General features: G+C 27.8%; 3 protein-coding genes across 3 annotated transcripts; 2 read left to right on the top strand and 1 right to left on the bottom strand.

Moving 5' to 3' along the window:
* Positions 1–61: 61 nt before the first annotated feature.
* On the bottom strand, positions 62–644 carry BCIN_02g06850 (hypothetical protein). Its single transcript, XM_001545400.2, has one exon. The coding sequence runs from the start codon at positions 597–599 to the stop codon at positions 159–161; it is 441 nt and encodes a 146-aa protein (XP_001545450.2). The 5' UTR covers positions 600–644; the 3' UTR covers positions 62–158.
* Positions 645–3,738: 3,094 nt separating this feature from the next.
* BCIN_02g06840 (hypothetical protein) lies at positions 3,739–6,021 on the top strand. Its single transcript, XM_024691476.1, has 3 exons — positions 3,739–4,028; positions 4,084–5,451; positions 5,544–6,021. The coding sequence occupies exons 1-3, from the start codon at positions 3,972–3,974 to the stop codon at positions 5,673–5,675; spliced, it is 1,557 nt and encodes a 518-aa protein (XP_024547247.1). The 5' UTR covers positions 3,739–3,971; the 3' UTR covers positions 5,676–6,021.
* A 685-nt stretch (positions 6,022–6,706) lies between these two features.
* Positions 6,707–7,717, top strand: BCIN_02g06830 (hypothetical protein). The gene is made up of 2 exons (XM_024691475.1): positions 6,707–7,038; positions 7,101–7,717. Exons 1-2 carry the CDS (start codon positions 6,858–6,860, stop codon positions 7,613–7,615), a joined length of 696 nt encoding a protein of 231 aa, XP_024547246.1. The 5' UTR covers positions 6,707–6,857; the 3' UTR covers positions 7,616–7,717.
* Positions 7,718–17,771: the final 10,054 nt, after the last annotated feature.

Raw genomic sequence — 17,771 nt, 5'->3', positions numbered from 1 at the left:
TAAAAACGTACTATCATCGTGACAATGATAACAATCTTTACGATCTTTCATATCAATTTTATAGACACCTTATATTTACCACCTCTCTAAAACTAGCTGTCGCAATAACTCATGACATTTATTCATCGCCTCAGCAGTCATTTTTAAATATCTCCCTGCTAAATTTTCTCAGATCGCTCATGCGCCTCTGTTACAATCTTCTCAATATCTCCTCCAACACCCTCGGCTGACAAGGTAGAGTCCTCAACGTCAGAGCCTGCACCTGAAACATGGTGAGAGCTGATTGCATGTGCTGCATTCCCGATTATAATCTTTCTTTTTTGGGCGTGGGTGGTCGGAGGGTGGTCGAGTATATCAAAGATAGCCCAAATGTCAGCATCTCCATTGAGCAGGCTAAAGATGTGAATGATGTTCTTGCTCCAACAAGCATAGCCATTCAGTGCATCTTGCTTAGCCGCCGCACGTGTGGAATAATTTGGATCTGGCCAGCCTTCTTTAGTTCTTGTAAGAGCAACTACATTAATAGTTTCCCCTTTATCATCAGGGAAAGTTAGACCGTGACCGTCCCGACCTAGGTGCATCTCAGCATTCGCGGCCATATCTTCACCCAATTATGCCGTCACTTTTTCCATCAGTATGAGACCATGATAGACATACTTGAAACTATAGCCTGCGTGACTTTGATGGCTTTGAACACCAAATATAGATTGTCAAACGGTTCTTGACGCCATCTGCGAAATAAAGAGTAAACGGACCTTGACCATCGCTCTCATCTAATCTTTCTGCCGATTTGCGGAATTTGGCAACGTCCTCAGGTACGAGCCTAACCATTCCAATCAAAAAATGAGCACGATGTACACTACTAGAGCCTTCTTCGTTGTAGATTGAAAGCAGGAGCTTGTGTGTCTCGCTGCTATTGTCGTGATCGTCGCCCAAGAAGTCAAAGTACGGTCCTTTGCGTCATCTGAACCTGTTTGCACATCTTGATTCCCAGATGCTATGTGTTGTGGTGACTTCGAATGCAGTATTCAAACTGGGATCGTATGCTTTTATAGCGCGAATAGAGCTTGAAGCAGTTCTGATACTAGCACTAATCTCGGAAAAGATATCGCCTTACTCGTACATTTCGCTCATAAATTTTGTCAGGGATGCCTCGATTGACAAGACTCAAAACTAGAGTTGTACCAACGATACCGCCACCAACGATAGCAATACCCCCTATGCACACTCAGAATCAGTTGCAGAAATAATTTTGACATGTGGTGCCTGGAGAAATAGGTTGGCAATTGAGTAGATAAGTAAAACAATACATGAAAGTGATGATGATCTCTTGAGTAAAGTTGCATATAGATAGAGTGGTTTAATCTCGGATTGACATTATCTATCGGGCGGTGCGAAGATATATAGATACTTTTTTATTTTGGTTCTTTAACGGCTTCTTTATCTTCTCCGCTATACGTCTTCTCTCCCCTTAAAAGCCGTCGCTAGTGATTCGAGATGATTCGCTTAAACTTGTCTCCCCTTGCTTGTTCAGAAGTAATGACACATGTGTGGCAAGACCACCAGTCACAAGCCTCGAAATCAATGGTCCGGACAGTTGGAGCCATTAATCCCAATGAGTCAGGGCGGCTCGAATTGTCTTGACATGGAAACACTTCCATTACTGCAATTCTTTCTACAAGAACGGCTAATCACATTTGACTTAGTACTGATCTCTATCTCCATTTGATCTTGCCCTCTATGCACCTCTCACTAAACTCCGTTTGCGCTGGAGGTTGTCTCTTGTATAATTACCGTTTCGTTTTACGATCTAAGACCAGACCTGATTATCAAATGGCTTGCTGAAGTTGCATGCATGTTATTTTCAGCCTGCAGAAGTAATGACATGTTCCAAAGGACCAAAAATTTAACATTTTGGCAATGTGCCTGAGACAAGACGCAAAGTTTTCACTGTACACAGGACCCGAAACGATGCTATATCTTTCTCGTATGATCGATGTTCAAAGGCTTATGTACATACTGTTGTACTCCTTTGGTGATAATGATAACTGCCAAATCTGTTCATGGTAGCTGAGGTTTACAGCACACCGACCACAAGCTGCTGGCCGACATGTTTCATCAACACGAATACTTACCGAACCTATTCCTAGTGTCTTTTTCACCGCCTGCAAGATCGATCTTGTCTTGATGCGATTGTTACCGAGATGAACTCGGCATTACAACCGACCCGTGACATCAGTATTACTTATCTCTTCACTCGCTGTCCTCTATCAAATTATGTTTACAGTGAGATTGTGCCCTGTACAATTTTCTCCATCGGGGGTGTGTGTAGTGAATGAAGTTACAACAGGTAGCAGGGTGTTTCGACCGGACAAGAAACTATTGATATAAATCCTATGTACATACTAATGCTTAGTCGCTTGTCAAAAATGCTAATGGATCCAACTCAAAGCGCTTTTCCTATCAATCCATCGCTCGCGAAGATAATCAACTGTCGTCCGCTTCGCTGGCGGCTCGACACATTGCCCTAGAGATTTTTCTGGCACGCTATCAATCTTTATGTTTACGATTTTGCTTTTGTGCCACTTCAACATTGAAATAGATCCAGGAATGGGAATGAGAGTAGATGACACTGTTTCATCTAGAGCCGTCATGGTGCCACTCTTGGGGAACAATATCATCATAAGAGTAGAAATAACGAAGCAAGCACGCCATGCATGTGGTTGATATGCGATGCTACAGTCACGGAGTTATACTCAGAGGCAGAAGTTCCAGTGTTTTAGATCTCCCATCCTCATTTTCTCCTATCATATCCCAAATCTTGAATGAAGACATTACACCCTATCAATTTTTTTAAGATCCTCTGCATTTCCAATTTTCTTGAAAAGGTTTACTTGACTTGTTCCTCATAGGAGGACATGCGGGAAATTACATGAGAGATGCTGGGAAGAAGTAATAATTGGCTAATGCTAATCAATCGAGATACCACTAATAACTCTGAGATTGCTATATGATTCTCAAGTCCTCTCCTCTGGAGCCACAGATAGTTTCTTAAACCACCCTTAGTTGATTTTGTCACAACCAAGCTATCAACCCAGTTCTTTCCCTCACCATCTTCCACTCCCTCGTTGAATTAGTTGTCCCATGACCAATTGATATGCCCAACTATAGAGAGGTGTAAGATCGCATTGGTATGTGTTCTGCTTGACAACTTTTCTCAACACCTTATGTAGGTCCTATCCCATCAGACAGTGTGTTCGACCCAATATACCCTGTTTGAATCACCCTTTGGCTCATTTAGGCACCAAATTAAAGAAAAATCTGTCACATAAGATAGAAACGTCTTCTCCGAAATTTCAAGATAACGATCAGTTGTCCGTAAATCTGCTGCTGAGTTAAAGACTTAAGATCTGCTGCCGAGCCAGTCCAACTATAGAGACACTGTGGCCAATGATATCAGCTCAAAAGATTGAAGAGCAGATTAGGAAGAAATGGATTGGAATTATATCCATCACTGCAATGAACTCCAGGATTTTAATGACAAAGACAGCAATCTATTTGTGGAAATGGAGTGAGATGAGGTTGTTGTGGCTGTGTAAGCCACGTGACCGACAATGGTACTCGCCGGGACTTTGTGAATCTCGGAATAATTCCGCTGTATCATTTCCGCTTCAACGGCCCCTCCTTTCGGCTTGCATAGGGTTATGTTATTACCCCGGATTTTTGAATGAACACTCCGGATTATCAATAATCAATTTGATCTGGAGAATTATCTCACTTATTGTTTCTCATAAAATAGCTTCATGAATTGAATCAACAAAGTGAATTTCTTGTTCTTTCTACTGTCGTTCTTTATTTTGCTTCAATTAAGTTCCATTGATACGGTCGAAATCGACATAAATCTTGGATACTTGTACAGGCGGTGCAACTATTTATTGGTTCTTTGGTTCATTGGGCCCCATAACACAAGCATGTCTAACAATTTGTGTTTAAAAACGGCGAGAGCTTATATCAGAACCAGCAGAAAGGTAGTCTACTGGAATATTCTGGTCCATATATGTCTTTTTCTAATTGAGGTTCTAGCAATCAATATTACTCGCTCGCACATTTGCATCGACCACCCGCCGCAATGAAATAAACAAGGTGTTTCCTTCAGCCTCCGAGGCTCTCAAAGATATGAAGCCAGATAGTACAGTTTTGTGCGGAGGCTTCGGCCTCTGTGGTGTTCCAGATACCCTCATTGATGAAGTCGTCAACAGACCAGAGCTCAAAGGCCTTACTGCGGTTTCAAATAATGCTGGTACAGATGAATCAGGTCTTGGAAAATTGTTGAAGACGAAGCAGATCAAGAAAATGATTGCAAGTTATATCGGGGAGAATAAAACGTTTGAGAAGATGTACCTGACTGGTGAAGTCGAGTTGGAATTGACACCACAAGGAACTTTGGCCGAGAGATGTGCTTCCGGGGGTAAAGGTATACCTGCTTTCTACACCCCTGCTGCATTCGGAACGGTTGTGCAAACCGGCGAGCTTCCACTTCGCAACAATCCGGATGGTACACCAAAGGAACTTTCATATCCAAAAGATGTAAAAGTCTTTCACGGCAAACCATATCTTTTGGAGGAGAGCATTCGAGGTGACTACGCCTTCGTCAAAGCCTGGAAAGCAGATAAACTTGGAAACTGTCAATTCCGGTTAGCAGCCAACAATTTCAATGGTGCAATGGGAAGAAACGCGAAGATGACAATCGTGGAGGCAGAGAGCATTGTAGAGCCAGGAGACATTCCACCGGAAGCTGTACATCTCCCGGGAATTTATGTCAAGAGAGTTATACAATCTACAACATCCAAGAGCATCGAGAAATTCACCTTTGCAAAAGATCCAAATGATCCAGCGGCAAAGAGTGCACTTGGTAGTGGTGATACCGCTGCCAAGCGAGAGAGAATCGTTAGGCGCGCCGCCAAAGAATTCAAAAATGGTATGTATGCCAATCTCGGCATAGGAATGCCTATGCTTGCGCCATCTTTTGTTGGTCCAGAAGTCGAAGTACAACTACAATCAGAGAATGGTATCTTAGGGTTAGGTCCTTATCCTCAAAAGGGATTTGAGGACGCGGATCTCATCAATGCTGGCAAAGAGACCGTGACACTAAACCCTGGTGCTGCAGTTTTTGGTAGTGAGGAGAGTTTTGGTATGATTCGATCTGGAAGAGTAAATTTGACCATATTGGGAGCTATGCAAGTAAGCGGGAATGGTGATCTTGCGAATTGGATGTTACCCGGGAAGATTAAGGGCTTTGGAGGGGCTATGGATTTAGTTAGCAACCCTTCAATGACGAAGGTTGTTGTAACAATGGAGCATTGTGATAAGAAAGGAAATGCAAAGATTGTCAAACAGTGCGAGTTTCCTCTAACAGGAAAAGCTTGCGTCTCGAGGATTATTACTGAACTGGTGAGTGGCCCGTTACCCACATCGATGATCAAGTGGTCACCTGTCGAATGGTGGCGGATGACATAGAACAAAATTTGCTAACAAATATGTAGGGGGTGTTTGATGTCGACTTTACAAAAGGACTTACCTTGATTGAGATTGCAGATGGGGTGACAGTGGAAGAGGTCAAGAGCAAGACAGATGCACCATTTGCTGTCGCAGAAGATCTTAAGCCAATGCTATAGATCATAGGTACGAAAGCATACGGTTTTGCAAATATGAACTCGGAAAATGGCGCTGTTTTGCTGTGGCATAATACTGAGGGTTAGTTACACACTTTGCGGTGGATAAAATGACTAAATCTAATGGTAAATCATCAACTCGGGGAAATTTATTATTGTAGAAATTGTAATTGTGCGAATCTTCTATTTCCTATTTTTTGGAGGGTGCCGATTGAACATATGGTAGCTCTTGGAATATATTGTGATGCACATGAAAAGCTGGCCGCCTCCGGTGATGAGAGGACATTTTGTTCAAAATCTAGAATACTGACCGAGAACATAGAGCGAATACCAACCCTGACTGGGTACAGTACATTATTTCTAGCTGCTGGGAAGGTGGCTCTGTCCGTGCTTTTTTGATTCGGCCGATCCTTCGCTAATCCTCATCCTTCACGGTCCAACAACAATAAGGCATCGAGATTAACACGCTCTGTATTACATCATCTTGTTGGCTAATTTTAGATGAACGTCATATTAATAGATCATCAAAATATTAAATCACGACTAGTTCAAAGACATCGATAGCCATTGACCATCAAAAACTCCATGGACCATTACGCAGCTTGCACCATATTAAGCAAGCTTTTCTTTGCGGTACAGGGAGCTCAGGGGTAATGGTTTATGAAACAGTCGTATCGCAGAATTAGATGGGAGAAGGCCCTTGTGTGATCCTCCAGTTAAAGGTCCTGGGTCTAGTGATCAATCCCCAGGGCACTCCTCGTCCCTTTCAAATTGCGAACGATGTCGCAACAGGATTTTTTCCATGGGTTTCAACCTCCTACATCTGACCTGCCATGAGAAGATACTTAATATGAAGGCTACATCTAGCCTGCAATGATATTAAGGACATCGAATGTCTTGCTACGCCTCCATTCATGGGATCATGAACTTGGAAGATTTATTTATAGGTGTGGCCATATTTCCTACTTAATGTTTCGTTTCTGCCTTTTCCAAAATTTGAAATTTAACAGTTACAATTCTCTTCATTACCTACTGCAACACTAGTTTCGTTTTAGTCATTCTTTTGTGTTCCTGTCTTTCTAGTCACTCATTTTGAACAAGCATCTTTGTTTTACAAAAAATACAACATTTGCTATCGTCTTTTGGAATTTCTTACAGAATCACAACATTTTATTGTTTACAAAAATGGAATATTATCTCACCTCTCTTTTCGCACTTGTGGGCGCTGTATCAGCAATTGCCGTTCCAGCCGGCTCTTCTGCTGTAGTAGCAGCTCCAGCAGCAGGGACACCGGTTACTATAACCCCTCATGCACAATTTGGCAGCTCAATCGGTGTTCTTGGTTGTATGATTAACACTAATCGTGGTATGTAAACAACCCAGAAAGTGAATTGTCACTTACTAATACTGACTCCTAATCTTTAACAGTTGCATACTGGCCTACTTACCCTGACTGCGGCGCTAGTATGTGTGTGCAAGTATCTTATGGTGGACGCTCCGTCAACTTGCTCCATATCGACCATTCAGGTGGAGCACATGATATATCTTATGATGCGTGGAATTACCTTTACACGGGACAGTCTGCCACGGTAAAACCGGAACAAGGAGGGGGCATACTCGCTACATACACCACCCAGCCCATGTCGGCTTGCTCGGATTTGATTTTGTCTCCAGATAAGAAACTACCATTCTCCGCTGGGAACTCGATGAATTACATTTCGGCCTGCACACTTGCGGGGCCAAATTGGATCTCACAGAATAGCGGATTATGGAACATTGCAACAAGTACTTGTACATATGGGGTAGATGAAGAATGCACATTGGATTTAAAGACAAGTAACAACCCTGTCTGTCCATCTCAGTTGGGCTTGCAGACACCGTTGTCTTCAATGCCAGTTTTTGATCTGGTATACGGCACTGGAAAATCTGTTTTGGCTTTATGAAAAGTCAATCGACAGCTGAGAGGAGAAAATGGGGGAGATCGACCTTATAGGTTGAAAAGATGTAATATCATTGGAATAATTTAAAATAGACTTGGAGAGATAAAATTTGATTTTGAGTTTCGTATTCATGATCTGAATATGAATTTGACCTGAGGTCCACTCGCTGAATATTCTTGCTGTTTGCGAAATGAAATGATATATATAGACGCCGTCAATTGAAACTATTAAACTCTTTGAAAACCTATTATCACTATTCGATAAAATTACTTTTGAGTGTGTTTTTAATTAATTTAAATGACGAGATTCCATTTGTTATATTTTCATCTTGAAATTCTACTACGAAATACATTAAATGTAAAAAATAAAAAATCATAATAATCGATTTGGTATTTATGTTATTAAACGACAAATTACTCTCATACCCCTTAAATATCATTTAATTACTCTCATACCCTAAAATTTGAAGAAAAAAAATTACTCTCATGCCTTTTAGATTCTATAATCAAATAAATAGATTCTAATTTTTTGAAATTAAATTTTATATTTGAAAAAGATACAAAAATTACAAATTACTTTATTATAAAATTTACCCTATTATCATCTACTATAGAATCTTTACTTTTAGCTATAGAATTTATCCTTCTATTATTTACTGTCTTTTCTAAAATATATATATATATATTTATATAATTTCAATTAGACTTTCTCTCTTTATTAAAAATAGATTTTAATTTAAAATAATTAGATTCTATAATTTTAAACTGAATTCTATAATAAATTCTATAATAGAATTTAAGGGGTATATGTCAGGGTTCTGTAGTAGGGAATATGTTGAATAGGTTCTGAATAAGAGGTAAGAGTCTTAGGTAATTAGGTGTATTTCAATTTGATTAAAACTAATCATATACCCTGGTCAAACCCGGGCATATGCTGGGCTTTATATAGTTGCCTATTTACACTAATTTCTATTAACTAATTGATTCAATGATGCCTCGATTCCTTTATCTTGCATCATTGATATTTAACTTTTCAAGCCAAGCCTGTAGCTCTTTGAATAAGAGTTCTATGCTTATCTAAGCTGTAGATCCTTGGCCCTCGCCCCGGGCTGGTCCGGGCCCGTTCCGGCTTAGTAAGCGTGTCCCCGTGACAGCATAAAAGTAAATTATTTTTGGATTTTAAGATATAAAAATAGTTAAATGATATTCCAGGGGTATGAGAGTAATTTACCGATTATTAAACCTTTAATAATAAAGTATTAATTTCTACTTTTGAGTAAATTTTTATTAAAAAAGTATTGCAATACTTTTATTGTTTGAATTTTTTTGGAATTGTTCAAAAATTAATCATTGAAGAAAAAGAAACTACGTTTATAAATTTATAAAAAGAATAAAATCTAATTATTATTGGTTATGAAATCTACTAAACTTACAATCGTTGAGTTCTTTTTCTCTGATAACTAATAATAATAATAATCATCTAACGTAGTTTATCAATGGGTTGGCTATATTAATGGATCGATTACATTTATCTCGAATTATTATTCTATATTCAATATGCGTTTTCTTTATAATTAATTGTAAAAAACTATTTTAAAAAAGCACACATAATCTTAACTATTTAAATTATTGAATCAAATAAAAAATTATCAATTCGAAAGGCAGTTCAGTTTTATTATTGTCGGGACAGGGATCATGTGACCGTGCTAGCGCTTGCGCTAGCGCCTTTCGGCACTACAGCAATACATTTCGTAGTCCTAGCTTTTAGAACCCTAAGCAATATTACAATAGTATAAACCATAATACTATATTAATTTTATTATCCCTATAATGATATCAATATTGATTAATAATATTATAAATCAGAAATCTAACATTTTAATTTCAAATATAATATATATTTATAATTAAGATTAATATTTTTTTAAAGAAATATAAGTTTTTGTATTAATCTATTATAGTTTGATATTTACTTTTGTATAAATAAGAATTGATAATAATGTGATAGCAATTCTTATATAAATATTAATTCAATATAATTTATTATTTATATTATCAAAAAAAGTTGGTAATATAGTAACAATTCTTATATTAATTTTAATTTATATTTAATTCTTTTTTATAATATATATTGAAGAAATAGAAATCAATAGTATTAGTTTAAATTCAATAATATTATATATAATATAACTTTATAAACTTTTTATGAAATTGTATCTTATTTATATTTATACTATTGATCTCTTTATTATTATTTATTTACTATTTATAAAATAATAAGAGTTTTTCTAGAATCCTTTTAGATGAAAAAAGATATTCTTGAAAATTCTATTTTAAATATTAGATTGAAAATAGCATTAGTTATTATAATTAAGAAATATGAAAAGTTATTATAAAAATAAACAAACCATTTTATTAATATATAAAATATAAATACAAAAGAGATTAGAGATTTTATTAAATATAAAACTTATAAATATTAACATTAGAAATATTATACTTAAGTATTGTAATTAGATTATTATTTTATATTTGATAAATTTATATCAATATATTTTTTATAAGTTAGTATATATATTTTATATAAATTTAGATACGAATTGTATTTGTGTGGAGTGTATATCAATAAATCAGAAGAATATATAACCCGATTAGTATATAAAGCTTTAATTGATATATATCGATTACTTTATAAAGTATAGATATTTAAGGAGATTATTGAAACGATTTCTGAAAAGGAATTTGTATTTCGATTAAGAAATATATAATAAAGAATTGTAATTAAAAAACTATATATATTATTTGAAGACTCCAAAATATTTCGAATAAAGGATCTGTATATCAATCCTTTAAAATTCAATATATATATTCTATTATAGTTATCTTTTATATTACAATAATTAAAGAAAATTAATAAAAATAAAGATATTGATATTGAATATAAAATATTAATAGAATCATAATTGAAGATATCTTTATAATCAAAGATACCTTTATAACTTTTAAGCTTTATATTAGAAAATAAATCAATTATATATTAATATTATAATCCTAAAAAACTATTATTATTTTTAATATTTCAAAAATTCATCAGCCTATTATTAGAATTACTTCAAATCAATTTTAATTAATTTTTAAAAGTATTATTTTTTTATTATAATAATCTATTATTATAATAGTTATTTTAATAATAAAAACAATATTATAATTAATATAATTCAAATCAATAATATATATATTAATGTATATATCAAAGTGAATATTCAAATGAAAAACTAAATAATAATAATAATAATAGTTTTAATAATAATAATAAAGATAATAATAGTAAAAGGAATAAAAAAGAATATAATAAAGATAATTCTAAATATAATAATAGTATTTAAAATAATTTATTTAGAATATTATAAAAAGTTATTAATATTAAACAATTATTAAAAAATCTTATAAAATTTTATAAAAAAGTTAATAAATATAATAAACAAAATAATAATTTCATTTACAAATATTCGATATTCATTAACAATTATTAATAAATCGATTTATTTGAATACCTACTATCAAAAGCATTCTTTATAATACTTATTGAGATTATATTCGATTTTTATTATACGAATTTAAATAATATATTTAATATAATAAAAGGGATCTATTGAATAATAAAAACTATATTCAAAGATCTAAAGTATAAATATAATCTTATATAATAATAAAAAAACATTATATTCAAAAATATTATAATAGAATTAAATAATATTGATAAATCAATAAATTATTATCTATAATCGATAATAATAAAGCTTTGTTATTTATATAAAGGATTTAATTTGATAATAATAATTAATAAATTATTGTATTAAAAGATTATCAATATGTGTATATTAATATTAATATATTTCATTATTTATTTTCATTTTATAAAAGATATATTAAATCTTTTTGAAAAATTATAATCAATTATAATAATATAAAAGCAATTTTATATAAACGAAATAATAATATTCTATATTGATTGTAAATATTAATATAATTAAAAAAGATATAATTAGAAAGATTTCAGATATAACGATTATTGTTTATTCAAATTACAAAAAAAAAAAAAAGTATTTCGTTTATAGAAAAGAAAACTATTAGTTGATTTAGTATAGTAAAAAGAAGTGTAATAAATCAAAAAGCAAATATAAAAAGTAATTCAAAAATAAAAATAATTTTAATAAAAGCTTTAAATAATTCTTTATTGAATATAAAAAACCTAATCAAAATAATAATAATAATATCGATTCAAATATTAATAATAAAGTAGTAGTCTATTTTGTATAATTTGAATTACAAAAATCATTTGTATAAGAATTATATTTAAATTTCATTATTTATATTGGATTTATAAATAGTAAAAAGATTATAATAAATTTGAATAATAAGATTTTTAAGTATACTTTGATATATCGAGTTTGTAAAAAAAGAATAACTTATATTAGTAAATATAATACAAAAAAATTCCAAAGTATTATTATCGATATAGTTATTATAGAATGATTTATAATCAATTATAAATAATAAATAATATATAAAACGATTATTGAAAATATATTATTAAACGAAAATAGAATAGGAGTTGTTAATATGATATTTGAAATCGGCAAAACTAAATCAATAAGTTTATTCTATTTCGATTTATTATTAGAAACTATTGAATTCTATATAATGAATATGAAAATATTATTTTTATTATTATTCAAAGATATAAATAAACTTAATATATATTATAATAATATTATTGATATAATAATAATAAATAAAATAAAGAGAAGCTTTTTATATACTCATTGAAACAAATATACAATACTTTTATAACACATAAATATACAACAATTTATATAATAAATACTATTTTATTAATATAAAATTATATTATTTATACTATTACTTTGATTATTCATTAATCTATAAACTTTTATAAATATTATAATAAACCAATTATAATAATATCTTATAATAAAAGATTAATAAACTTATCAAATTCTATTAATATTATTAGAAATATAATAAATCCCTTAATCAATTCAAATTCAATTTAAAAAATAATATCGATTTCAATTATTCTATTATAATAAATATAATATATATTAATATTAATTTGATTTTATATATTATCAATAAAAATATACAATTTCAAATAATACAATAATTAATAAATATTAATACAAAATATATATTTAATATATTTAGAGAATACTAAATAAACATCTACATCGATTTATCAGATTATATTATATATAATACTAAAAAGAATTTCATTAATAAGAAGTTTATTCAATACATAATAACTATATGAATAAAAACAAAAAATATCCCAATTAAAATCTATTAATCAATTAATACAATTGAATAATATTATATAATTATTAAATATACATATATCATTATTACTAACAAACTAGAAAATTCGATAACAAAGAAAATAATATTATAAATAATTATAAAAATAATAAACAATATTACAAAACTAAATAGATTAATTCTAATACTTTTAATTTTTAAAATATATCTTTAAATAACCAACCTTAATTTATCAATATTTACAATTTTATAATAATAATCTATAATCAAAAAAGTAATAAATGAAATCAATAAACTACAAATTATATAATAAATTTTAGATACTTCAAATTAATACAATAACCCATTTATAATAACTTTATACAATCTATTTATCAACTTGAAAATCTAAATATAAAAAGAATATAAAAAGAATATAAAAATTAAACAAAACTATATTATTTATTAAATATTAAAAATTAAATATATATTATAAAACTATTAAATAGATTAATAAAGTTTCATATTATTCAGATTAAGTTTCATATTAAGGAAGAATAGAATCGATTTTAAGGAAAACCTAAATATATTAAACCTATATAAGAAAACAAAGGAACTATTTTATAAGAAAACATTAATAATGTAACTTTGTAAGAAGTTCGTGAAATTATATAGCTTCCTTATAATATTAAAGAATCCCTTTCAAATGAAATTAATAGCTTATAGGATTGTAGTCTTTTATAAATCAGAATTCTATTACTATAATTATTATGAGTTTATATAAATATATAAATATTCTTTTTTAGTGAAAACGAAGAATATAAAATATTATCGAATTTAACATTCTATTTTTTAGATAAAAATGAAATTGATAATATCGAATATATTAAATACTATACAATATTTATTATATCTCCAATATCTATAATTTTTATTAAATCAAAACGAATGGAAATCAATAGATTAATAAAGAATAGTGTATTTCAATTTATCAAACTTATAAATATATCCAAAAATATAAGAATATTCAATTTATAATTTATTAATAAAATTAAAAATAAAGAAATTGATAAAATATTTTCAAAGTTTTAATTAATTATATAAATATAAAAGGATCAAGGGAAAAGTATTGTTTTGATATAATCACCTATTATACAAGATATTAGCTAATATATTATACTATTTGTAATAATAATACTATTTAAAAACAAGGTAATTATAAATATTTGCAATATTATTTAAGTATATATATAATCAGTATTTAATTTAGTTTGAAATTTTTATATATAATTATTAACAAAAATGGATATCTCTAAAAGCTTTATTCTACAAATTGTATAATTATTATATAGCATCCCAAAAATAGATAATCATTAATTCAATATCTATTATAAGTATTATATTAATACTTTCAAAATAATATAATCAATATATAATCTATACCTTTTATATATAATCAAAAATAATATAGTATTTAATATTATAGAATTCTAAACAAATAATACTTTTATTATTATTAATAAGGAGTTTGTAAATTATAAACAAATTGAATTTAAAAATATAAAGTTTATAACAAAAGAATATAAAATATTAATATTAAATATATCATTTAAGTTCAATAGAGATCTAATTATTCAATATAAGAATAAATCAATCTATTTTAATTAATAGAAACAATATAAGAATTTATAATTTATTAAAACAAAACCTTCTAATATATATAAAACCTATGGAAAATTGAGAAAGTTAATAATAACAAAGGATCAATATATTATATAATTTATTTATAAAGTATATATTACAATTATATATTAACCAGAAATAACTTTTGATCTTTCCTTTATCATATAAATAATTAATCTAAAAAAAAAGAATATTAATATCTTTAATAAGTATATTTAATAGTAAATCAATAATTCAAAAAGAAAATTGCAATTTGTATTATTTCATATAGATTCTTTCAAATTAATTATATTTATTAATATTTCTTTTATTAATAACAAAAATTTATTCTTCTAGATAGAATATATTATTATATTAATAAATAAATATAATAAAGCTAACATCATTTATTAATCATTAATCAAATATAAAAGAATTACTAAAAGTATATTGATTTTAGAACTCTACAAAATGATCTTAGAATTCAATATTAATATAACAATCAAAAACACAATCAATAAGATCTTTCTAATATATAAGATATTATTAATTATATATATTGATTTTAAATCATTTTATAATTATCTCACAAAACTTAATATCATTAATAAAAAGAAATTAATAATTGATATTATAATAATTCGGGAAGTATATAAGAAATAAAAGATTATAAAGATTAAATAGATTAATAAAGAATTTAATTTTACAAACATAATGATTAAGTCAAAACTGTATTAAGTATTCAAGGATTTGATTGATAATAATATTATTATAATCAAGGTTATAGAATGGATTGATAAAGATTAAAAGGTATAATAGGGGGAGTATAAAACTAGAAAGAAAAATAATTATACAAAGGAATTTAAGGAATTAACTAAAAGGATATATTACCAGCGATTTTAAAAAGTTGTTAGTATTGGGATAGAAATCATATGATTGTATTAGCATTTGTATTAGCATTTTTCAATATTATAATAATATATTTTGTAATTTTAGTTTTTAGAATCCTAAGTAATATTATAACAATGTGAATTATAGTATTATATTGATTTCATTATTCCCATAGTGATACCAACAATTATATATATTGAACTATATTGGATGATAGAATTCGAAATAAACCTAATATAATTAAGAATGGATTAAAAAGTTATAATTTGATTGAATTAAAAAAGGAAGTATTTATTTAATATATTCTTGATATAGATTTGAGAGGTTTTCTATTTAAATTCAAAAATGTAAAAGATATAGTGAATTATATTTTTGAATTGAAAGGTGTAAAATGTATTGGGAAGTTTTAGATATATCGATTTGTAAAGTATTGAATCAAATTAAAAATATATTTTAATTATATTTATAATTTTCAGAAAACTTTTTATAAAGATTCTAAATTTATTGAAAAATAATTTCGATTAATTGTGAATATATAAGTGAAATATAATATTTTAAATAAAGATTTCTATAATTTTGATAAAATAGATTTTATAATAGAAATTATATATATAGTAATAATTGTTATTAATATTGAGAGATATAATAGAAGTAAATTTATATAATTAGATAATCAAGAATAGATTATAGTAATAATATATAAGAATAAAGAGGGTAAAACTATTCCTTTATTTTTAATAGTTTAGGGATAGGTTTATCTTTTCAATTGATATATTGAAATCGATTTTCCTATAAAATGGATTATTAAATCTATATTTAATAGATGCATAAATAATAAAACGAATTTAAAATAATTGAAATATTTCAATAAGTATATTAAGAATCAAAAAAAGGTTAAATATCGAATATTAATACTAAATGAGTATGAAAATTATAAATTAATAGTTTTTCAAATATATTATAAAGAAAATGATATTATATATTTATATTTACCATTATATTCAAATTATTTAACTTAATTATTTAATATTGACTATTTTAATAATCTAAAATATTTATATAATAATCAAGTTAATAGATTTATTAAGATATATATTAATTATATTTCGAAAATTGAATTCTTTATAGTTTTTAAAATTATATATAAGAAATCAATTATTTTTTAGAATATGAAATCAGAATTCCAAAAAACAAATTTAATCCTATTTAATTTTGAAATTATATTTTCGAAATTAAATATTTAAATTTATATATTTATTTTCCCCTTTTTTAATCTAAATCAATAAATCTCTTAAACTCCTTGCAATTCAATAAAAGCTTTTTCTCAATCAATATTAATTAAATCTCAAATAATTCATTATCAATTAAACTCCTCTATATTTATATTTAAAATTATATTAATTTTAATTAAGGATATAAAAAGATTAGCTTATAAGAATACACTTTTAAATATAAAGAATCGTATACTTTGAATAATAAATGAAATATTAAATAAATATCGATATATAAAAAAATTCAATTATATTAAAGAGGAGTATTTATTAAATAAAAGATTGATATTTAGATTTAATATAATGAGTATTAAAAAAAGAGAAATTCTAATAGGGAAGTATTTTCTAATTGATATTATAATAAATATAAAAAGATAGATTATAATACAAGAATCTATCAAAATAACATAATAGATTCTAAATTATTAGATTCTTAATAGTTTTAATTAATTGATTTAGTTATTATTGAATAATATAGCTTTGAAATAATAATTCGAGATAAAAGTGGCCGATCCACTGATATAGCCGATCCACTGATAAACTACGTTAAGTATATTTTTTATATAATAGTTAAAACTCGAGTATAGTAAGGAGCGGGTGCTTAAGGGCTGACTCTTATATAGTATTATAAAAGTTAAGTATAACGTGGTTTATTAGTGCGTATATTATATTGGTATACATATTACTCATTTTATATATAAAATCTATCTGTGCGTAACCATGTGCTTTCTTTATTTATTGATATAATTTGATTTTTTGTAATAAAATTAGTAACAATTTCACTTTTTTTTTTCAATATAATAAAAATATAAATATAAAAATTGAATTTTTGAATATTTCAATTGGTATCATCATTAACTCTTTTTTTTTAAAAGAAAAATATTTTTAATATTATTTTGAAATAATTTATAGAATTTAGTATTATATTGAAATAGTGTAACAAATCGTAAATTATAAGAATTTTAATAGTTTCAATCAATTGATTCAATTGTTATTGAATAATATAGAATTGAAAGT

The sequence above is a fragment of the Botrytis cinerea genome, chromosome 2 (assembly GCF_000143535.2).
Source record: "Botrytis cinerea B05.10 chromosome 2, complete sequence".
NCBI lineage: Eukaryota > Fungi > Ascomycota > Leotiomycetes > Helotiales > Sclerotiniaceae > Botrytis > Botrytis cinerea.
Note: the sequence above shows the minus strand (reverse complement) of the source record. Positions and strands in the feature narration are given on the sequence as shown.

Excerpts from the sequence above, each read along its gene's own strand:
- BCIN_02g06850 (XM_001545400.2), bottom strand. The coding sequence starts at position 599 with ATGGCCGCGAATGCTGAGATGCACCTAGGTCGGGACGGTCACGGTCTA.
- BCIN_02g06840 (XM_024691476.1), top strand. The coding sequence starts at position 3,972 with ATGTCTAACAATTTGTGTTTAAAAACGGCGAGAGCTTATATCAGAACC. Across the intron at positions 4,029-4,083 it reads ATATCAGAACCAGCAGAAAG|CAATCAATATTACTCGCTCG; the intron begins GTAGTCTACTGG and ends TTGAGGTTCTAG. Across the intron at positions 5,452-5,543 it reads CGAGGATTATTACTGAACTG|GGGGTGTTTGATGTCGACTT; the intron begins GTGAGTGGCCCG and ends ACAAATATGTAG.
- BCIN_02g06830 (XM_024691475.1), top strand. The coding sequence starts at position 6,858 with ATGGAATATTATCTCACCTCTCTTTTCGCACTTGTGGGCGCTGTATCA. Across the intron at positions 7,039-7,100 it reads TATGATTAACACTAATCGTG|TTGCATACTGGCCTACTTAC; the intron begins GTATGTAAACAA and ends AATCTTTAACAG.